This window comes from Uloborus diversus, chromosome 1 (assembly GCF_026930045.1).
Source record: "Uloborus diversus isolate 005 chromosome 1, Udiv.v.3.1, whole genome shotgun sequence".
Lineage (NCBI taxonomy): Eukaryota > Metazoa > Arthropoda > Arachnida > Araneae > Uloboridae > Uloborus > Uloborus diversus.
The window spans coordinates 146,339,258-146,361,864 of record NC_072731.1 but is presented as its reverse complement, the minus strand read 5'-3'; the positions used below and the strand labels follow the sequence as shown (position 1 = coordinate 146,361,864).

The window sequence follows — 22,607 nt, the reverse complement described above, 5'->3', positions numbered from 1 at the left end:
ATAGTCCTCGATGGTGCAAGGAAATTGGTCAAATTATTGGAGAAACAGTTTCATGACCTTACGGGCCCCTCAAAGCTCTGGGCCATGGTACTATAGGTCCACTATCTCCACCCAAATGGTGGCCCTGGATGATATGATTATGTTTACAGGGGTGTTGAGCTCAACAATTTGTTCAACATTTTTGTTAAGGGGCAGAACATCCCAAACCTTAAGCACACAGGAAACAAATAAAGGAGAAAACCTTCATTTTCTTTCCTTTCCTTAAATAGTAGACAACAACAATTTTAGGGTCCCAAAACATCAAGGAACGCAAGGACACATTCAAGTTGCCATGCTTGCCAAATATAATAGTAATAATTCTATGTTTTGTGTTTTGTTTAATTTTGGATATAACTTAGAGACATACATTTCATTAAAATGTTAAATTAGTTTGATCTACTAGCAAAACACTAACATCATAATTGAATTTAGCATACCAAATTTGAAACAGGACTTAGCAATGCTTTCCAATCTAAAATAAATACTTAAAACTTTTTAAGGATTAGTAAATTTTTTAAACATATTTTATGCTCATTTATTTCATATCATCTATACTAATATTATAAAGAGAGGGCGGATTTTTGAGTGCTTATATGTTTGAGGTAATCTCCGGAACCACTGCAACTATTTGAAAAATTCCTTCACTACATGAAAGGTGCTTTCTTACTGAGTAACATGGGTTATAATTCGAAAAAATCCGATAAATAGTTCTTTTTTTATTCAAATTTAGGCCCAAATTTTACATAAATTCCCAGAATATGAGAGTGAAAAATTACTTGCACATGTTAATATTATATATCGTAGAAAAGGGTAGAATTTTTCGCATTCTAAACAATTTGTTTCAATTGAGTGCTAACAAGCATGAAACTGCAGTCCTCAGCTGGAATTGACTGAGCTAGTGGTGTATTTCATGAACTTGTTTCAATGCTCTAACTTAATTACGGCGGGAGTAATTTGCGTTTTTAGCTCCAACTTTATTAGGCTTAGCTGAAATTTAGGCACTACTTTCTTCATTAAATCTATCAATAAAAAGTGAAGGAATTGTCCCACAGTTTTCTTTTTGACACCATTGGAAAAAGCGACATTTTTTACTCCAGATCTCTCTCGAACTATAGTCGAAAACTTAGCTTCTATCTTCAAAGGAAAAAGTTAACAAGCGTTTTAAATCAAATTTGAAAAATATCATTTTGATTCAGGTTGTCAACCAATTTTTTTTCGTGTTTCCATGGTTACTCTTTTTGAATCCATTGTTCCTTTCCTTATTTTGCATTTAATTTCTTAAACTTATTTTATTTTGTGTTTCCATGGTTACACTTTTAAAATCCATCTTTCGCATTTTAATTTCTTAAAAGTATTTTAATATCTGTCATCATTGTTTGGAAGGGTAATTTTGCATGGTGTTTTTTTTTCTTTTATTTAAGCCTGTTTGTTGAATATACGTCACTTGACACAATTTTTATTCTCAAGGTAAATCGGGCAAAGCAGGCAACGCAGCTCTGAATATATAAAGATTTGAAAGCTACTGTTAATGTGATTTTATACTTTTTTGTTTGTTTGGCGAAACATTTATTATTGCCAAAGAAAAAACATCCACTTCACTTGCAAAAGGGCCGAGTTCCAATAGCGTGGTCGCTTGGCGCGTTAGGCGCTGAGCAGTTCAGTCTAGGATTACTGTTTTAAAGCAACCGTAAATGTAAGTCAATGTTTTTGCGATTTGTTTTGAAAGAAAAGAAACTTTTGACTTGTTTTTATCCGAGTGAAATGTACGACATTTTCTTCTCTTTTTCTGACGATTTTTGAATGTTCCACTGGATTTTTTTTGGTTGCTGGGCAAGTTTGGCGATAAACAATAGAATTGCGGAACTATTTTTATATTTGAAAAATATTATTTGATGTCTTTTTTTTTGTTTATTTGGAGAATTATTTTAAATTGCAGAAAAACCACTTCATTCGTTAAATAGAGTTTTAAAGCAACAGTAAATCTAATTTAATGATTTGACAAAAAGTTTTAAATTCTAAAGAATGTTTTTTTTTTTTTTGGAAAGGTGTGTATGCATTTTATACAACGAAAAATGATCATTTCACATCAGAAGGGGAGGGGCGTCAATTTTCTTTATTCAACGGATTCCATTAAATTTTTAGCACGGGCATCACTGTGTGGGTACTGCTAGTAACAAATAAAATAAAAAGAAGAAAAATTATTTACATTCCTTGCATGCAATCAAATTTCAGCAAAACAGAATATTTTCTCCGTTGACAAGAATAGTCCTCATAAATAGCATACTAACTAAACGAATTAGTCACCTTGAACACATCCTTAATGCATCTATAAAAAATATCTTACTTGAAGAGAGGTTGGTACACATAAAACTTTCAGATTATTATTCTTCACATTCAGAGCTATAAAGAGAAAACTCCAGTGAAAAGTATGATTTAACATAAAATAAGATCTTCAAAAATAATCACATTATGTTAAAATAATAAATTAATGTTTCTATGATTGAAACCTTAAATGCTTGATAAATGAACAAAAGAAAATTCTAAAACTTTTGTCACCTTTTTTCTAATTACTTTTGTCATCAGTTGTAAAATTTCATCTATTTTAATGTGCTTGCTCTGTAATTATTTCTCAAGTGTAGCAAAATTGAATCAGCGTTGACTTATGCCCTTTCAACAAAAACTAATAACCAAAAACATAAATCAAGCTTTTTTTTTCTTTTTTTTTTTTTTTTTGAACAATCAAGAAGGTTGCTTATTGATCTGACCCTAACTACAACCTGAGATAAAGATTTCTATTGACTTTATGATTGGTGAAACAAGTCAAGAGGAGGCTTTTTAATTAGTAGAATGTCTAAATGGCACAATTAATCACACAACCTTGGTTTTTATGTTAAAATCCAAAAGAAATTTAGTCATATTTTTGACAAAAAATTTGAAATTATTTCAAGAAATTCAATGATTTTTTAAAAATTAACTGCATTTCAATCTTTAACATAATAGGACAAGGGCGGACTGTGTTCCACAAGAGGATGCCAACCTTGGCCTTTAGAGTTCGCAAAAAAAAAAAAAAAAAAAGTGCATAAAGGAAAAAAAAAAAGGTGCAAGGAAAAAAAAGTGCAAAAAAAAAAGAAGATGAAAGAAAAAAAACAATTGGTACACAGGCTTACGAGTTTAAGGAAAAGAAAAAAAAAGCAAAGTGAACTCGAACAGGTTTCTAAGCACAAAAAAAAGGAAGTTGCACCAAAAATATTTTTAAAAAAAAGATAAATTTAAAAATATTTTTTTTAAGGTGTTCAGGCTTGGGGGTGAATAGGCGGAAGAGTGCATCGGCCTGCGGGCCAATGGGTCAGTCAGCCCCAGAAAGAGTATACCATATATCTACTACCTCATCAGAGGCGTAACTTGGCCATGTGAAGTGTGGGGGGAGGCAAATTTTTTTTTCATGGGAAATTTATTTGATTCATATTCAGATATTCAATTAAAATAATGAAAAAATTTACTTTTTCAAAAAATAAATGATTAAATTTAAGAAATCATAATAAATTTTACGGAATGTATGTTATTCAGTTTAAACAGAACAGAGCTACAGAGAGCAAAGTCAAAGCGTCCACATAGGGGGGCAAGGGGGCTCGAGCCCCTCTTAGAAATTAGAACTTCCTTGCTTTTAATACTTTTTTCTTTGCAAAAATATAAAAACATTTCTTCTCCTGCCATTAATGAATAAGTTATTAAAAATGTCAAATTTTAATGACTCTAATCTGTCCTGAAATCTGCTTCCATGGTTAAAATATCTGAGTCCCCCCTCCTTACAATTTTGCATATGGGCGATCATGAGCAAAGTGCACATACATCCGGAGAAGTTTCAATCTTTCCCAAAAAATATTACGCTGACCCTCTTTTGTTGTTGTGTTTATAGTTTACACACTCAATGGCCCCAAACAGTTGTGCTCACATTTTGTAAACCTGAAGTACAGGTTTCTACACTATATGACCAAAAGTATTGGGACACTTTCAAAAATTCACATTTTAAAGGATTTCTCAAGAAATAAAAGACCAATTGCTTTATAACTTCTGTCACATAACAGGTATGCTCCATCTGTCAGTTTCCAATAAAAATTATATCATCCTTGCATTTTGGGGGTCAGTAACAAATTGAGGAAAACAAAAATGTTTTTTGGTCATCATTCATCGTAAATAGCTCAGAATTAGCTGTAAATTTCAGAAATTGTTTAGCTTACTATGTATACAATCTTTTTTAATACTTTTGAGAATGCATCACAAATATTCAAGAAAATATAAGCATTTCTTTCAAAACTACAAATTTTATTTGAAGGTTTTTGGCTCATAACACGCAAAGTTTTTCATCAAAGCTTACGAAGCTTTCAGAAAACTTGACAGCATATAAAAGAAGCATAATACTAAAATTTGAAATTAAAATTTTGAAAATGGAATAAAATATGAACATTTAAAGCAATTAATGTTTCTCTGCGCATGCACAAAGGATAGCAATTTATAACTTTCATAATCTAAATTGCAACTAGATTAACTTAAAATAAAATTTTAGTTATTCTTATTCATCTTAAAAATTCAAAAAGTTATCAGCATTCTAATAAGCTGAATTCGACCAACTGGCTATGAATCATCATGGCCCATTCGCAAATAAACTGTTTTTATCATGAACCACACTGAACGATTTCAAGCAAATGCTACAAACTTGCGAATGACGACTCTTGGTACATCCCCTACCCAAGAATTAATGAAATTTGGCTCATTAGATCGCTGATAACTTTCTGAATATTTAAGATATTGAACTGGAATTTTTTTATGAGTTGAAGAAGTTAGTTGGGTTTTAGATTATGGAAGTTTTAAATTGCTATCTTTTGCGCATGCGCAGTGATAAATTAATTGCTTAAAATATCCATATTTCATCAAATTTTCAGCATTTTAATTTCAAATTTTAGTATTATGTTTCTTTTCTATGCTGTCAAGTTTTTTTAAATGTTTCGTAAACTTCGATGAAAAACTTTGAGTGTTATTAACCAAAATCCTTCAAATAAAATTTGTAGTTTTGGAAGAAACGCTTATATTTTCGTGAATATCAGTAATACCTTCTCAAAAGTATGAAAAATGATTGTACATAGTAAGCTAACTAATTTCTAAAATTTACAGAGCTTATTCTCAGCTATTTATGACAAATAATGACCAAAAAACATTTTTGCTTTCCCCAATTTGTTACTGATCCCCGAAACGCAAGGATGATACAATTTTTAGTGTAAAATGACAGCTGAAGCATACTTTTTACGAAACAAAAGTTTCAAAGTAATTGGTCTTTTATTTCTTGAGAAATGATTTAAAATGTGAATTTTTTAAAGTGTCCCAATACTTTTGGTCATATAGTGTATTTCTAAGTTTGCGTTGATTTTAATTTGCGAATAAGTCCAATGTACTAATTAGAAATTTGAAGGAATTCTAAGTACTTTGGAAATGATATTTTTCTTCCGAAGTTGTTTTCATGTATACCAAGAATGAAGAATCTGTATAGTGTATACACCGGTTTTATAGTAACCTATGCCCTGAACCCAAGTGATATTTTTTTTCAGTGACGCAACCAGAAAAAGTGTTTTAGGGGGGTGGAGGTACATTGAAAAAAAAAAAAAGAAAAATGAGACTTGATAGGAAAGGGGGTCTGGGGGTTCTCCTCCAGAAAAATTTTGAAACTTGTAGCTTTAAAAACGCAATTTTAAGACTTTTTTCGCTGATGTTGATGGACAAAAGGTAGAGTGGTCTCAGTGGAATTTCTAGAAATTGAAGCTTTAAAAAGGCAATTATAGGAAATATTTATCGGCATTAAGGTAATGGCTGGAGCTCAAGGATTGTCCTATATCGTTTTTTATAGGTCGAAATCAATTCCCTCTCCTCCCTGCTTTCGGCATTGAAGTTTGAAAAACGCAATTTTAGATAAATGTCGAAGATTTTACGGAAAGGAGGTTCTGAAGCTCTTCCCTTATAAAATTTTCAAAACTATGGAGCTAAAAACTAAAGCACTAAAGCAATGTTTCATATTAAGCAGCTATTTTACTTAAAATCTTTGTAAGTGTATTTAAAAAACCTAATTGCTTATGATATTGGAGAAAGACAATATAGACCCTTACCCGAATATTTTTTGAAATTCAAGTTTGAAAACATGATTGTAAGGCTATATTTTGTAATATTAGGGCCAGTAATTTTTATCAAAGCACCAAAAACACAATTTCAAGCGATTTTCGATGTTGTTCAGTAATTGGGGGCTTTCCCCTGGGAAATTCGCAAAAAGGAAGACCTGAAAATGAAATTTCAGGTGCTCCATAATGCTTCTGATGGGGGGGGGGGACTTCAGATGAGCAGCATTTCGGACATGTTCTTATTTTCAGATAAACTAGAAAGAAAAAAAAAGAGAAGACAAAACGACAGAGGGGGGGATGGGAGGAATTAACTGATTAATAAACTGTTACTATTGAATATTTTTAATTCAAGATATTAAGATTTTCCCCTAACATTACTATAAATTTCTAAAAATCACTTTGTTTTCCAAAGACATGTTCTTTTCTTCTCAACAATATTAAGGAATCGTTTTGAGAAAACATTTAACTCGGCTTTCTGGGGGGGGGGTTGCTGTAAGCCCCCTTTCTGATTGCGGAACAGTTCTATTTTAACCCGTCTATTACATGGTTGATTGTTCATTCATGTGAGCGCCAGTTAAAGGATTAAAAGTAAATTTCGCTTTAAGAAAAACTTCGGAAATGCTTTCAACATTTCCACTCTTTCTCGAAAACACTCATTTTTTTTAGGTATGTAATCCTAGTTTACTACCTACTAACTGGGTAGTAAACAAGGATTACATGCCTATATATATATTGGAGGGGGGGTTCAGTATCACTTTGGGATCAGGTACGTGAGCCTCTTCTAGGCTTCAAATTGTGCCGCTGTGGTGCAGCTTAAAAACAGATAAACTATACGTTGAAATTACTAAATGGTGGTTGAAGACAAGGATACAACTTTTGCATATAATTCATTACAATTGCATTGGTAATATGAAAATTACATTTTATTATTGTATGAAAATAAGGTATAGATCATTTGACAAACAATTTTAAAAAATCCATTCCTTAAAAACTAGAAGGGCAAAATAACTCTGCCCAGGGCTAAAAAACATAGGGGGGCACTTGCCCCCTATGCCCCCCCTAGTTTACGCCTATGCATCTCTTTATTGCAAACATAAACTTTCATCAGTAGTATATCTTTTCACCATAAAACCACATGATAGAAATACATGATAATTAAAACAGTTTGCAAAATTTTGATCCATCAACATATTCAAGTTTTAATAATAAAATGCCTTAATTCATTCTGTAGTTATTATATTTTTTCATGAAATCACACATCTAACAAAAGTACAATTTTATTCAAAACCAGTTTTTTTCTGTCTCTTTCTTTTTTTCAAAAACATAGCTCAAGCAAGCAAAAAAAAAAAAAAAAAACCTGGTATCACAGTATCATAAAGTATCATAATAGAATGCTGCTAGAAATATACATAGTCTTACATTAATTTATGAACTAGAAACCTGAAAAGGAAGAATAAACCCTGAAAATGTATAAACTAAAATTTAAGCAATACTATAACTTTTAGAAACGTGGAGAAATCCAAGCTGCAGTTTTTGATTGCAAAAACTTTGATTTGTGAAAAACCACTCAAGTTTTTATTTTTCATCCATATTTCTCTTAAGACCAAATGTTTAAATACAAAATAAGGATAAAAACTCGATATTTTTCTATTACAATTTTTTCCTCTAAAAATACCTGCAAGCAAAACAAAGGCAACAGTTTTTCTTTCCTAAAAGATATTTCTCCCGAAACAGTTAATAACAAGAATCCCGAAACTTTAGCCAAAAGTGGCAGAGTTTGATATTGCTCAAAATGAAAATTTTTGAAATTTGTGATTGGGAATGGAGTCTCCCAACAGGTTTTCTGAGTGGGGCTTTTTTTTTTTTTTCTTTTTTCATTATGCCAGGACCTGGTTGAGTTCCCTGGATTTCATTGGGTAATAGGGTGTTGAGTTTTCCAGACTACTGTATTACACCAAATCAGTGGTGCTATTTTTTTTTTACTCGAGGCCACACTTCACTATAAGATGATCCTTGAGGGTAAGCAAGAACATATAAAAAATTTTAAAACATTAAAAAAAAAACTAAACAACATGAGAAAAATGGAAAAGGAAAGAAAACAACTAACCAAGAATTATTATTATTTCTTGGTGCTTATTTTATTGATGAGAAGTTTGCATGTTATACAGAAACCAATTTATAAATACACTGGATGCTATTTAATTTAATTAGTGGTTAATTGAATCAACCGCTCATGGGCGCTCATATGCAAAATGTTAAGGTCAGATATTTTTCCTGTGGTTTAGCAGGATATTTTCCATATGAACACCGATTTCAGTACAGATTAGAGTGATTAAAATTATACATTTTCAATGACTTATTCATTAATGGCTGCAGAAGAAATATTTTTTCCGAAAGAAAAGTTCTAATTTCTGGGGGGGGGGGGCTTGAGCCTCCACTGCCTCCCTCCTATATGGGTGACCATGCAACTGCTTCAATGAATCAAATTGTCAAAAATAAAACAAAATCCAGCATTATTGAATAAGCCGCTTTTTAGAATCAAAACAGTTTAGAACAAACGGGCCATTGTATTTAGTTCCAAATTTGTGAAATTAAAAAAACTTGTGGATTCTATTTTTAACATTGAAGAAAACAATCAGCCACCTGGGTCAGCTTCGTGGGCAACATTTGGCCCACAGACTGTTGGTTGTGCACCACTGTTCCAAATCTTAACTAGATCAAAAAAATACATAAAATAATCAGTCAATTATTTGCTTCTGTCAGGCCCGTGTCCAGGATTTCATAAAGGGAGGGGTTGAAACTTTTTACCTATGTAACTTACGTTGTTCAAAGGAAAACTAACTACACGTGTTGAATAGTTCATTCTAGTTCCATAACTAGGCTTTTTTTTATATGTTTTGCATTTTTTTTTTTAATGAAATCTTATTTGTACAGTTGTACATTTTGTAAAAGCATACATATTTCTTTTATGCCACCTAATTCTAGTTTCTTTCTTTTTTTTTCTTTTGTTTTTCCATCAAATAACATTGAACAGGAATTTAATGAAAATAAAAATTGTATTAAAAAATTGCTATTTCGCATAGAAACATTTTTCTAATGTGTGAAACGACTAATTCATCCAACACTAAAGGCGTACCATAAAAAAAACCAGTAAGCAAAGTAACCATTTTAAATGCCCCAAAGTTTTTTTTTTTTTTTGGCGGGGGGAGGGGGGGGGGTTCGTCATTGTCTAATATTCGTTTACATAATTTTCCCTTGCATGCCTATAGCACTGGCGGACTCTCCTGCCATTCCATTTTTTCAAGCACTTAGAAGCGAAGGGGCTTGGGAATCCTACAATTGAGGAAAATGGTAATTGTTAAACATGGGGAAATATTAAAGAGGGTGAATACTGTATCAGAGTTTAACTCTAAAATTAATTAAAACTTAAAATACGTTTTGGAAAATCGTTTAATGATTCATAGATTTTTTTTTTTTTCAATGGGAGGGGTTTAACCCCTAAAACCCTCCCCTTGGACACGGCTCTGGCTTCTGTACCTTTCTACTACAATAAACCCATTTTTGCAGTGCTTGGTTTGGTTGAGTCTCCCCCCCCCCCTTTTTTTGGTTTCTGTACCTCTTTATTCATATTCTACTGTATTGAGAACTAATACAAAAAAAAATAATAATAATTAAGTACATATCACACTTACCTAAATGTTCAACAGCATAAACAATAGTAGATCCACTTCCAATACCAACTTTACAATCATTCTAAAACAAAATAGCAACTTGGTATCAGATACTGCACATTTGTAAAAGGTGGGGATATTTCGATTAATTGGGAATCTGGGGATCTTTCTTCATAGACGTCAATTTTTGGCTCCAGCACCTGCGCAAGAGGTATTTTTCTTTGCAAATCAAAACAAAGAGATCGGAAACATCTATTCACATAGGGTTACTATAAATCAGCAGGGTTAACAAAATAAAATTTATTTATGCCAAAAAAGAGACGACCACGCCAGATTCCCAATTATTGAAATATCCCCTAAACGGTAAATTAATAATATTTAAAAGACTGCCAACCCAAGGTTTAAGCTGAGTTCAAAAGCTCTTCAGCAGAAAAACAAAAAAAAGTGCAAATAAAATGCTGATGATTAATGAATATGTTTACATAATCTTTCTAACTGCCACAATGTGTTTCACCTCAGTTGAACGTGAAATTCTATATTCAGCCAAGGCATCTGTAAAAAAAGAATGACATAGAACTTTTTTTTTACTCAATTTTGAAATGAAAAATTAGAACTGTACAAAGGATTGAGAGAGAACATGTTTAATTTTTAAAATTCCAATAATGCATTTATTCTGGGGACATAATATACATTAAGACAAAGTAATGTTGAATTTAATAATTAGTTCAAACCATAAGTGCAAGTTTGATGATGTGTTCAAGACGGAAAATATTTTCAGCCCCCCCCCCCCGCCCCCATGTGGGCTTAAGGAAAAATTTATGTGTATAAATGTTGTAGATTTTAACAATGCCAGTTTTGAAATCTGTGTTTGATTCAAATTTTAAGCCTTTAAATTGCAATATTTAAGCGTTTTGACATCATAATTCCAAAAAATCTAAAATCTGGCAATAAGGGGGGGGGGTCTGGGGGCTCTCCCCCGGAAATTTTTTCAATTGAAGTCCAAAAAACGCTATGGTAGGCCATTTTGGTCAAGTTCAGGGAAAGGAGGGGTTCAAGGAAACTTACATCAATTATTTCAAACTGAAAGTCCCAAAATCATCAGATTGGGCAATCTTCAAAAATATTAGAGAAAGACGGGGGGAGGGGCACGCTCTGGGGGCTCTCCCCGAAATTGAAGCTTTAAAAATGAAATTGCACTCCATCTTTCATAACGTTCATACACTTTTTGAATGCACTACTGAAGGGATGGAGTTCAGGAACCCTCCTTCAGGTATATTTCGGAATTGAAGTTCCAAAAACGCAATTTTACACGATGTTGGATAATGTTAGGGGGGTAAAATCGTTCGCAGTGCTCCACCATTAGTTTTTTGCCGATCGTAAACATTTTTATTGTAGCAATAAAATCACTTAGGACATAATTTGCTATGATTTTCACTATTGCAACATAAATCAGTTCTGATCATAAAGTCTACCCAAGGTAGCGCCAACAAACCAGAGAAGAAGGAAAGGTGGGGGAAGGGTATGGCCGACTAATGATGATGAACCACCGTTCCCCCACACAGTCTTCATTTGAAAAAGAATTTTTTTATAAGATAGCAGGTGGAGAAATTAGCAATAAAAAATCGCTTCAGTGAAGTATAGATATATTTTTTAAACAAGGTACCCTTTCTAATATTGATTAATTAAAAAAAGAAATAGGGGAACTGAATCCTAACCACAGGCAGGGTTTCCGAATCACATCCTTCTTAAGGCACTCAAATATAGCCTAAAGTGGCGCTTTAAATATTTGATGCTACTCCGCATCAAAAAAATTTCGGAAGAGAACTCCCGAACCCTTTCCTCTGAGTTCTCCACAAATGTCCTAAATTTCAATTTTTAAGGCTTCAGTTTCTAAATTGTTTTGTAGGAATAGTACTCCTCTTACCTATAAACATGATTTATGACTGCCTAAAAATTTTAATATTTTAATTTTGGAAACTTTTTGAAAGAATCTTCATACACCCTTCTTCCTTAAGTCATCCAAAGATAGCCCAAAACAAAGCTCTTAAAATTTCAGAAACAAAAATATTTCAGGCTGGGGTGCGGAATACTTCTCTTCCCCCCCCCTCTCATTGTGTTTACTAAATGCAGTGTAAGTTTTTGTTTAAGATTTATTTTTCTATTGAGAGAGCAACTCCCCTCCACACACCACCAAAGACAACCCGAAGTTTTAAGACTTCAATTTCGAAAATGTTTCGAGAAAGACCCCTGAATTCCCCAACTCTTATCTCACTCAAAAATAGTCAAAATAGCTTTCCAATACTTCAGCATGGAGAAATTTTCGGGGAGCGAGACCCCCCCCCCTGAACTTCATCCCCTAAGTTCACTAAATTTGACTTAAATTTGCGGTGTCCCCTTTTCATCACCGAATAAATTCTAAAACTTATTGAGAGAAAGCCCTCGAATTTCCTTTTCCTAAGTCTTCCAAAGATTACCTAAAGCTGAGTTCTGAATACTTCAGCTTTGAATATTTTTTGGGAAAGGTGAACGCCAAACCACAAGATGGTCTAAAGTTGCGCTTTTAAGAGTCCAGTTTCGAAATTTCGCCTAAAGAGAGCCCTCTCCCTCCCCCTCTTGACATTGCCAAAGACAGCCTAAAAGTTTTAAGACGTCAATTACAAACACTTTTTGGAAGAGGTTCCCAAATGACCTTTCACTTAAGTCCCCCCATTTAAGTATAGCCTCAAATAGTTTTTAATACATCAGCTACAAAACATTTTCATGTTAGAACACGAAAACCATTTCTCATAAATTTACCAAAGATTTGCCTAAATTACTGTTTTTAAGACTCCAGTTTTCGATTTTTTTTTTTTGAAACCACCTCCTCCCCACTTTTATATCATTAAAAACAGCCTAAAACTTTTTGACTTTTAAATATTTAAGAGCTTGCAGAGATGAAATATCAAACCACTCCTAGCTTCAAAAATGGCTTTCAATTCAATTTTTCGATATTTTATACTGGAACCCTTGAGTAACACACACCCCTCTTAAATTGTCTAAAATAAAAACGTTTTAAGACCTCAGTATGGGGGATTAATTTGCGGACTTACCCTCTTTGCAAGAGCAGCGTTTTTTCGCAAACTTGTGCTGCTGTTATTTTTCTCCTTTCCTCCCCCCCCGCCCCATATTTCTATTCTAGTGAGTGTTAGATTCAATGATATAGGAATTTAGTGATTCCTCAAGTCTTTGTCAAAAATGCAGGAACGGTTGCCCATCAGTGTTTCCAACCAGCTTGAAATCCCCCCCCCCTGATTATTTCCAAAATTGCCATTTTCATCAAAATCTTTAAAATCCCTGATAGTTTCTGTTTTACCTGGTATGTGGACCCCCTTTGCTGTGGCGAAAACATTTCATCTTGTCAGCAATCACTTTCAATCGGTGATTCAGATTCAAATCTTAAGACATTTTAAGAGCGTACATAATTTTCATAATGCGTGTAAAGTTTGCAAAAAAAAAACCACAAATGAAAAAAAAACAAAAAGAGGATCGAAAATAGCATGAGAAAAGGCTAAATTTTTAATTAGAGCCGATTATTTCGAAAAATCAGGGAGAATAGCGAGCAACTCCTCAGTCTGCAGTTCCGCGAGTTGGAAATAACAGAGCTATACCTAAAATAAGTCAAACTGCGCAAGTCAAAAAGCCACTCCAAAAACACATTGCAAACAAAACAAGGCCATGACGGAAGACTGAGAGAATGTCGATGTAAAATCGTGGTTATGAACTGGTCCAGTAATTAAAGCATATTTTTCAAACACTCAATTTTTCCTTTTTAAGTAAAAACTGAAAGAAAGTCATCGAATTTCTTTCCATCCTCACATCTCTCTCGGAAATTTTGGTCTTGCACCCCTTGTGCCCCTCTCAATCCTTTGTACAGTTCTAATTTTTCATTTCAAAATTGAGTAAAAAAAAAAAAAAGTTCTATGTCATTCTTTTTTACTTTTTAGCTAAAATTTATAACCAAGATTAAGTTCACTATTGCCATGCTCGCTTCCTCTTTCGTATCAGATCATGCATCATATTTGTTTAATGTTTTCTTATTTGAGTAAAAAAATGAAAATGACTTGCTTCGTTTTTATGATTTAAATAGTATTTTAGCATTTTGGTGGAAATTGCAATGAAGAGCAATCAGATCCCTGTGCCAACTCCTACTTTGTAAAATGCAGAAATTGTCAAAAAAAATTGTGAAAGAAATACTTTAAAATGAGGAAGATTTTAAGCAGCATCAAATTAGTAAGTACGTTCAAAGTAATTGAAAGTTAGGCATCTTATACTCATCACTATTGCCAACGTTATAAGTATTGGTCTGGTAGATACCCCACCAATTTAGAGGTTTTTGAGAATTGACCCAATCAATGATTCTTCAAACTTAGATAACAAACCATCGTGTTAAAAAGAAGAAAAATATTTTTTTTTTAACTTCATCTAGCTATAAACATACAATTTCAATATTTAGATTTAGTATTGGGCAATTCCAAGAAAAAGTGGACATGAGGGTTGAAATTTAAAAATTGTTTTATTGCTACAAGTAATACATCAAATTAAAGTTAAAAACATTAGGTTTATGAAATTATTTAAAAAAAAAAATTGATTAAGGTTACCTTTTTATTATGTTTTTTTTTTTTGAGCCTAAAGTTAACTGAATAAACAAACTTGTGCTTGAGAAAAACATAGTATTTTCATTCGCCGAGGATTACTATTTAAAGCAGAAGAGCATTTTTATTGTATGTGTATATACTACTATTTTTTTATTCTATTTTAATAGGGCAGTTCTTTAGCGTTTGGTTATACTATTTTGCCATCGTTGGCCTTTCTTTGTCGGGGAACAGTTTCCAAAGTGGACATTTCTAATCGTTGTCCAAATGTTCAACTCCACCGTTGACTAACCATCTCCCAACCAGTTGTTCTACTAGGGCAGTGTGTGCATTATAACGATCTTATCTTAATATATAAAAATCTTCTGTGCCGACGTTTGTCACCATAAGGCTTTTAAACGGCTGGACCGATTTTGATCAAATTTTTGTGTGCAATTAAGTTGTGGCAAGCATGGTTTTGAAGTGCAATAGATCGAATCGGAAACAATTTTGTTAATTAATTTAAACATTAAATGGTTAGATCTCCCAAATGATTAATATTTATTTTAACCTATTGTTGAGCGAGAACTTAGATAAATATTTAACCTGTTGCCCAAGGACCAGCTCTGTTTTTTGTAATGAAATTTCCTACTGTGTATGTCAATTGAGAATAGATAAATCGTAGAGAGAGAGAAAAGCCTTTTCATTTCTTGAAAGCAACGATTTTATGTCCAGTGATATATTTTAAAGTAAAGTACTGGAAGGTTCACGCAAAATGTGTGTCTATCATCGTAGTTGAACCATCTGACCGGATTGGTGCTTTAGGTTTTCCTAACCAAATGATCAGAAAGTACCGTACCTAGCAACATTTGTTTCTCGGCTGAAAACCATCTGAATTTTGGCACCAACGTTAAGAATACTTTAAGGATTATCTAACTAATTAGTACATTATTAAAGGAAAAGAAAATGAAATTTAAAGACGAAACAAATTTTATTTCCGTCCAGATAAATTACAACAGGATAGTTCTGTACACAAAAGATCAGTGCAGTGTAAGATCTTAATATTTGGTGGAAAGAACAAATTAGGCAATATATGAAGTATTAAAAGTTTTCGTTCAAAAGATCGGACTTCTAACCGGTCGGAGTTGGTTTTGCTCACTGATCGACTGGATTACAGTAACGTGGTGGCTTGGCGACTTTGGCTGTAAACAATAGAGTTGCATGATCATTTGTTTACATTTTAAAGCTACTGTTAATATAATTTACTGTGTTTTTTGTTTATTTGGCGAAATATTTCAAATAACAAAGAATTGCTTTTCGTTTTTAAAGAGTTTTCAGTCATTTTAGTTGAAGAATGTATTCATTTTACATCGGGAGGGGGGATGAGTGATTTTTGCTTATTCAAAGAAGTTTTTACCTTAGGGCAATTCCATGGTGTTGGACATAAAAAATGAAGAAAAATTTCTCAGTTTTAATTCCATTTACCAAATATAAACTGTTCCAAAATGATTAAATTTATTTACAAGATACTGACTACATCCTACTGAATAACAAATCATGTTAGTTTTTCAAAATAGATCCCTAAAGTATAAATTTAAAAAATGTAAAGCGTTGGTGTCGGACGTAAACACACAAATAGTAAAATTGCTGGTTCACTTAAAAATTATTAAAAGTCTGAATTTGCTTATATTTTAATTTTAAAAACAGCTTAATTCTAAAGTATACTTATGATTGAAGCATATTTCAGTTTTCCAATGATATTATAAAGAATAAAATTATTTTAAAAATATTTTTAGCTTGGTGTCGGACGTAAATTGTTCATATTGGAAGTAAACTATTGCTCTTAAATGTAAATACATAACAATGATTACAGTTATAAATATGTAAATTATATTTTACATATATTGAAACAAAATTAACCAAGTAAATTCAAAAGTAGGGTTGACTGGGGGAAGTGGGACACTGGGGTAAGTGGGTCACCCCCTAAAATTGAAATATGCACATCGTTTTTATACTTTTTTGCATTGATGTCATGGTTCATCACAGTGATTAGTTTTGCATATATTTGGGTTACGCAGAATTTTTTTTCTAGGTCAGAAAACTTTTAGCGAGTTTAAAGCAGCATTTTTAAAGTGTTTCCCGGTTAGCATATATTTTTTTATGATCATTAAACATTCATGTACAGTTTAACTTAGAGTGTATACTGCAATCAGATTTTTTGAATAAAATATTTTTCAAAACGGTTTTAGAGGAGGGGATCCACTTACCACATAAAATTTCGCTATAAGAGGTCCTTATACTATGGGGTAAGTGGTCCCCCCCCCCCATAATAGTGAGGATTTGAAAATCAAAAGCAACTCTGCTGAAATACTTGTATTGGTGAAATACAAGACAACTATGATGACTTAGTAGGAATTGATAGTTCAGCTACAAAAGCTGGTAATTAGTTATTTGTGAAACTTACCCGATAGAAAATCATCAAGATTTATATGGGTTGAATGTTGATAATGGTTTTTCATTAGCCAACTTTACATAGAGGCAGTCATTTAGTGTTCCCAATTTCTTTTTCCGCTCATAGTTATGGCAAATTTTCCGAAATTGATCTTAATCAACTGTATTACGTTCATTCAACACACCTTTTCTCAAAAGGGATCCTACTTACTCCTAGTGACCCTAAATGTATACAGTAAATTCACTAAGTTGTTTTTTTACGCATGTTTCACTTTAACTTTGAAATTAAAGGCAAAAAAAGGAGAAACACAGTTGAAAACATATGCTGTTTCAAGGAATGTAACAGTATCGGACGTAAAAGGTGTCGGACATGAAAAAAATTTTACGTCCGACACCTAGATTTTAGTAAAAAATATTCACTTGTTACAAAATGAAAATAGGTTAGCATCAATGAGATTGAAAATCTTACTTTGTACCCAAAAATACATGTATGTAGCTTTAAAATTATTGGCTCAGCATAATTAACTGCGTATTTTGGTATCGGACGTAAAACACTTAATGTACCCCAGAGGAATTTTTTTACAAATCAAAATGAATTATAATTTTACACATTTTTGCAACATCACCAGATACACATCACATCTTTAAATGGTTATTCATCTCAATTCATAATATTAGTATGTATTCTTTGAAAAAAACAGAATTTCTTTGAGAGTCAATAAATATGGTTTGAAAATACTCAAGATGTTGACCTTAGTTTGACCTCCTGTAACTTATTTATAACTGAAGTGATCAAATTTCAGACAGGTATTTCCAAATATACAACTCTTTACCTTTAAAATGACACCTTATTTGTTTAGAAGTTTAATTTTGAAAATTTGATCATCTGGTTGATCTTATTATGGAATTGCCCCTTAATCATTTTTTTTAAACGATATCCTTTCAATTGTTTCATTCTTTTTCATATGGGGGATGTTGCAGCAGGATTTCCCGTTCATTCCAGACATAATGTGACCAGACGTCCCGCTTTTGGCGGGATAGTTCCGCTTTTTGTCTTACTGTCCCCCTGCGGAAATGTCCTGCCAAAGTGTCCCGCTTTGTCGAAAAAGTCCCGCTTTTTTTGTTTAAATTCCGTCACACAAGAAATTCATACAATCTAGATTTTTTAAACGCTTTTTCGATTTTTTGCTGTCAGTAAAAGTAAGAACGCCATGTGAAATGTTATTTTGATAACATTTTACATGGTCAAAATTATTATAAATAATAATTTTAATAATTAAAAATTATTATAAATAATAATTTTGATTAATAAATTTGTTGTATGATGCAATATTCTTTACATCAATACTATTAAATTATTTTCAACTTGAGTTCTTTATTGGTACATGTGAGTTATGATTCAGTTGTTTAAATTTATTAAAATGAAAGATGTAGTTTAGTAATAGAAAGATGTAGGGGCTGAAGTTTAGCACTGAAAACAGGACAAGGGGTCATTGTTTTAAGCTATTTAAATCTCAGGCTAACATGGATATTAGGAAAAATTATTATTATAGCAGGGTAGTGGAACATTGGAACAGTTTACCGGAAGAGGTGGTAATGAGCAAGGGAGTAGATAGTTTTAAGAGGGCCATTGATCTTCACTGGGGATTGTAAATTGACTAGGACCAGTCTAGCTGGGCCCAGAGCCTGTTGCTGGTCGTCACTTTTGTATTTGTATTTGTAAAATATTAAGCCAGCGGAAAAAAAACTACTCCTCCTCCACCCCCCCCCCACCACCACCCCGTCATGATGTGTCCTGATTTTTTAGCTTGAAAAATCTGGTCAAATTATCCAGACAGGTAGTTAGTTTTTTACAGTTAATATCTGAGGACGCTTTTTATCCTTTGAGTATGGCTGAAGGAACAAACCATCAAGTACGGGAGAAAAAAGTTAACAAAACAACTGCTCAGTGGGCATTAGATAAAACAACTTGTAATAAATATACGCATTCTGACACCAAGCAGCTTAAAACATTTCCTTTTTACTTATTTTTTTCAACAAAACAGTAAAAACATTTGATAGTTTATTGAAAAATTTTAACTTTTCAATTTACAAAGTTTGAACAGAACAACGTCTGTCGGGTCCTCTAGTACTGTAGTAAAGTTAGAGACAAAGATGAATTTAAAACTTTTTGATAGGCCAAAACCTATGCCAGTTAGTACTGATAAAGAATGGAAACTAGAAGGACTTAGTGACAACAGATTTAACTTGCACCTTGCGGGAGAGGGGTCCTGTATAATAGGAATATAAAGTGTCTTCTAAAATTTAAGTTCATTTTGGACATGGCAAGCACATTTCACTTTAAAAGTGACCGTAAACACTTAAAATACTTTTAAAAAAATCACAAATAACACAGTATCAATACTGTTCAAACATCTGTTAATAATTTTTACCTTTATATGATCATCGATTGCTTTACAAGCAGCTGATTTCTTTGCTAATTCTGATGGATCCATAAGAAAACAAAATTTTCTGACCAAACGTGGAAAAGTATCAAGAGATTTTTGTGAAACTAAATGTTTACCGAAAGTACTAAAACGTACAAGTATCATTCAAAAAAAAAGAGTAAACCGGACCGGAGACTATCAGCTGATCGTTGATAACAGTGAAGTAAACGGGTACCGTTAATTCAAGTATTAACTTATCGCAGAAAATAACTCTATAAACCTAACTGTTTTGCAACACAAAAGTAATTTTTAAAATAACAAAAGTCTGAATAAAAATACATTTGAGCATAGTGGACGTTCTTAAAGTATAGATTATTCTATAAACTACAACTGGCAATTTTTTTCTGGTAAAGAAGTTTTCCGTTATCCTCATTGTGATTGGTAGTTGTAATGTAGATGTTATATTGGATTGCCCAATAAAAATAAAGAGAGCATAGCGGATAATTTAATTTTTATGTCATTCAATTAATAGAAAATAAATTTAGCTTCGCAACAACTAAAATGCAGAAACAAAAGCAATATTTTTTCATCATGTAGATACTTGATAAATGTTTGTATCAAATTCATTGTCTCCGTTTTGTTGTATTGTTTAAGAACTAAGCTTATTTTTCATTCAAATTGCTGATCTAAAGCAAAATACAACTGTTGTCAATCTTCATATTATGTGGTTTTTCTTTCATTCAATAACATTTTATTCGTGTTTTTTCTATAGGCATTTCCATAATGAAGTAAGTGTTATTCACTACAGAAACTGACATATCATAGCAAAATGGATGCTGTACAGAGGCTTCAATTGCTTGATCCCGAAAAATTGATTGAATTATGCCGGATGCATCTATCTTTCACATTGGACTTGCATGATGATGAATTTTCTGCTCTACTTGATTTCAAAAGCAACAAGAAAAAAAATCGTAGTTATTTTGGGCGTCTGCTAAAAGGTATAGTGTCAAAAACATTTAATGTATTATTTAACATTTTGATCTTTTTTTTTCTTTTCTGTAAGCTCATATTTAATTGTAAACAGATTACTGTTTTTGTTGCCCTGAAATGCTTTTTTAAATCAACCATTTTTGTGTACAAATGTTACTTTATTGAAATTTATGAAATACCCCCGAACTCATCATACTTTATACATTCGGGAACTTGTAAACATCGATTTAAATGAAATTTTCCAGACCCTTCTTTCTACCATAGCTGAATCAGTGTTATTAATCATTTTATTGACAATATTTGCATGGAGTGTTGCCAGGATTCTCGCTAAGGAGGGGCAAATTTTCTCAACCACCCATTCCGTGCTCGATCTTGGATTTTTTCCGAGGTGAGACTAAGCCTTAAAATTGTTGCATTTAACCCTCTTCAAATTCTTATGTAAAACTTTAATTATTTTTTTTAAAGGTGAATTTACAAGAGTTTATTACAGGGAAATTCTTTATGTGCAATTTCTTGCTTTGAAGAAAAGATAGAAAACAATTTTCTAACTTGAAATCTTACAAATTCAGTTTCAGTTGATCCTTGTTAGAGTTAAGAGATGGTCAGAGGAGAGGTTTCGGGATCCAGCTCCAAACAAATATTTAAAATCCTTGTTAAAATTTGCAGGTTTTGGCTATGTTCCCTTCCTGATATTTTGTTCAAATTGAAATCAATTTTGTTTTTCTTAGATAACATCAAAGAGTTGCCGCTTCTCCAGAGAAATTTTGTGAAACTGAAATTTTAAAAACTCAAATTTTTTTAGGCTATCTTTGCAGACTGGTGCAGTTAAGGGAATGGGTAAGATTTCGGTGCTCTTGCTAGATATTTTCCAAAATTAAAATCTTAAACACATTTTTTGTGTTTTTAGGATGTTTTGATGACATTTGAATCGTTAGAATGCAATCTATTCCCGGTTTTTGACTAATTTTAAGCTGTATGTTCAGGTATTCCTAAAGGAGAGGAAACTCTCCCTCGGAAATTGAGCGCCTAAAAATACCGCCTCCGGAGGTAGGAGTTGTCCTGAAATTTAAAGCTTTGTCTTAAAATTTTCATTATTTTATTCCATACTTGCACAGAAAAAGAAAATTCAACCTGAAAATGAAACTTTTCAGTCAGTTCCAGGATGATATGTAGTGATTGCAATATGTGTGAACCGAATATCCTTACTTCGAGCTATTTTTCAATTTCATAATACCGTTATTTGCCAAGGTAAAATATAGGTATTTTCAGTATTAGCTATAAATAGCACTTAATTAAGGAGGTTTCAATTTGTCTAATGTTAAATGCATTTTGGTGCAACCATCAATTGCACAATGCTTTGTGATAAATTTTTTTTGAATGGTTTCTTCAACTGTATTGAATTTTGAGAAAAATCTTTTCTTGTTAGTATAAAAAAGGATAGTTTGTTGTCCCTGGTATTGGTGTACAGTTTTGTCTCCCTATTTAGTTGCAAGCAATAGCAATGAATCAGACTATCACTATTTATCAATCACAAAGCAAATGAACCAAAATTTTAGGGGGGGGAAAAACTTTGTGCAATAATTTTTTTTTTTTTTTTTTTGATATTTCAAAATATTAGTCATGTCTTTTGACAAAACTTTCATAAAACTGAAAAAGTAATCCCCCCCTCTCTCTCTCCCCCTTTTATAAAACCAAATCAGTTGATTTTAGATGAAAGGGAGCATATATGAATATTGAAATTTTTTATACAAGTATCCAAAACAAAGTTTTCTTATTATTGAATTAGTCTGAAGTATATTAGAGATAGATAATATTGAGTAGCATACAGTTTTTTAAATCATTTTACAGGGGTCTGGCCAGAGCAAATTTGGGTCCGTTAACGGACCCTTCACAAAAATCCGATCAATCAAAACGGACCTTTCACAAAAATCCAATCAACCAAAACGGACCTTTCACAAACTCCCGATCAACCAAAACGGACCCTTCACAAAATTCTGATAAACAAAAACGGATCTTTCACAAATTGTTTATTGAAAGTGCAAATCTCAAATTAAAATAATACAGCATACTTCTTGTATAAAAACGATAATGGTTAGAACCTTTTTTAAAGTTAAATTAGAGGAATCAACTTATACAAAATCAGCTAATTTCGCAAAAAGAAAAAAAAATCGGCACTCTTGTGATGCTCCTGCAAGCCATAAATAATTACTACTGCCAAATAAATATAGGTAATGCCTGTTGGTTTCTTTTGAAAGAAAT

The 22,607-nt window shown here is 32.4% G+C and overlaps 2 protein-coding genes across 2 annotated transcripts in view; one reads left to right on the top strand and one right to left on the bottom strand.

Annotated features, from left to right (window-relative positions):
- The window catches only part of LOC129221966 (ribose-5-phosphate isomerase-like), a 39,732-nt gene extending 20,080 nt beyond the window's left edge, over positions 1–19,652 (bottom strand). The window contains 3 exon segments of the mRNA XM_054856368.1: positions 2,384–2,439; positions 9,893–9,953; positions 19,365–19,652. Of these exon segments, the coding sequence (XP_054712343.1) occupies positions 2,384–2,439; positions 9,893–9,953; positions 19,365–19,523 (276 nt within the window). The 5' untranslated portion in view covers positions 19,524–19,652.
- A 535-nt stretch (positions 19,653–20,187) lies between these two features.
- The window catches only part of LOC129221950 (rho GTPase-activating protein 19-like), a 64,062-nt gene continuing 61,642 nt past the window's right edge, over positions 20,188–22,607 (top strand). The window contains exon 1 of the mRNA XM_054856348.1: positions 20,188–20,356. Coding sequence (XP_054712323.1) covers positions 20,188–20,356 — 169 coding nt within the window. The remainder of the gene's footprint in view (positions 20,357–22,607) is intronic.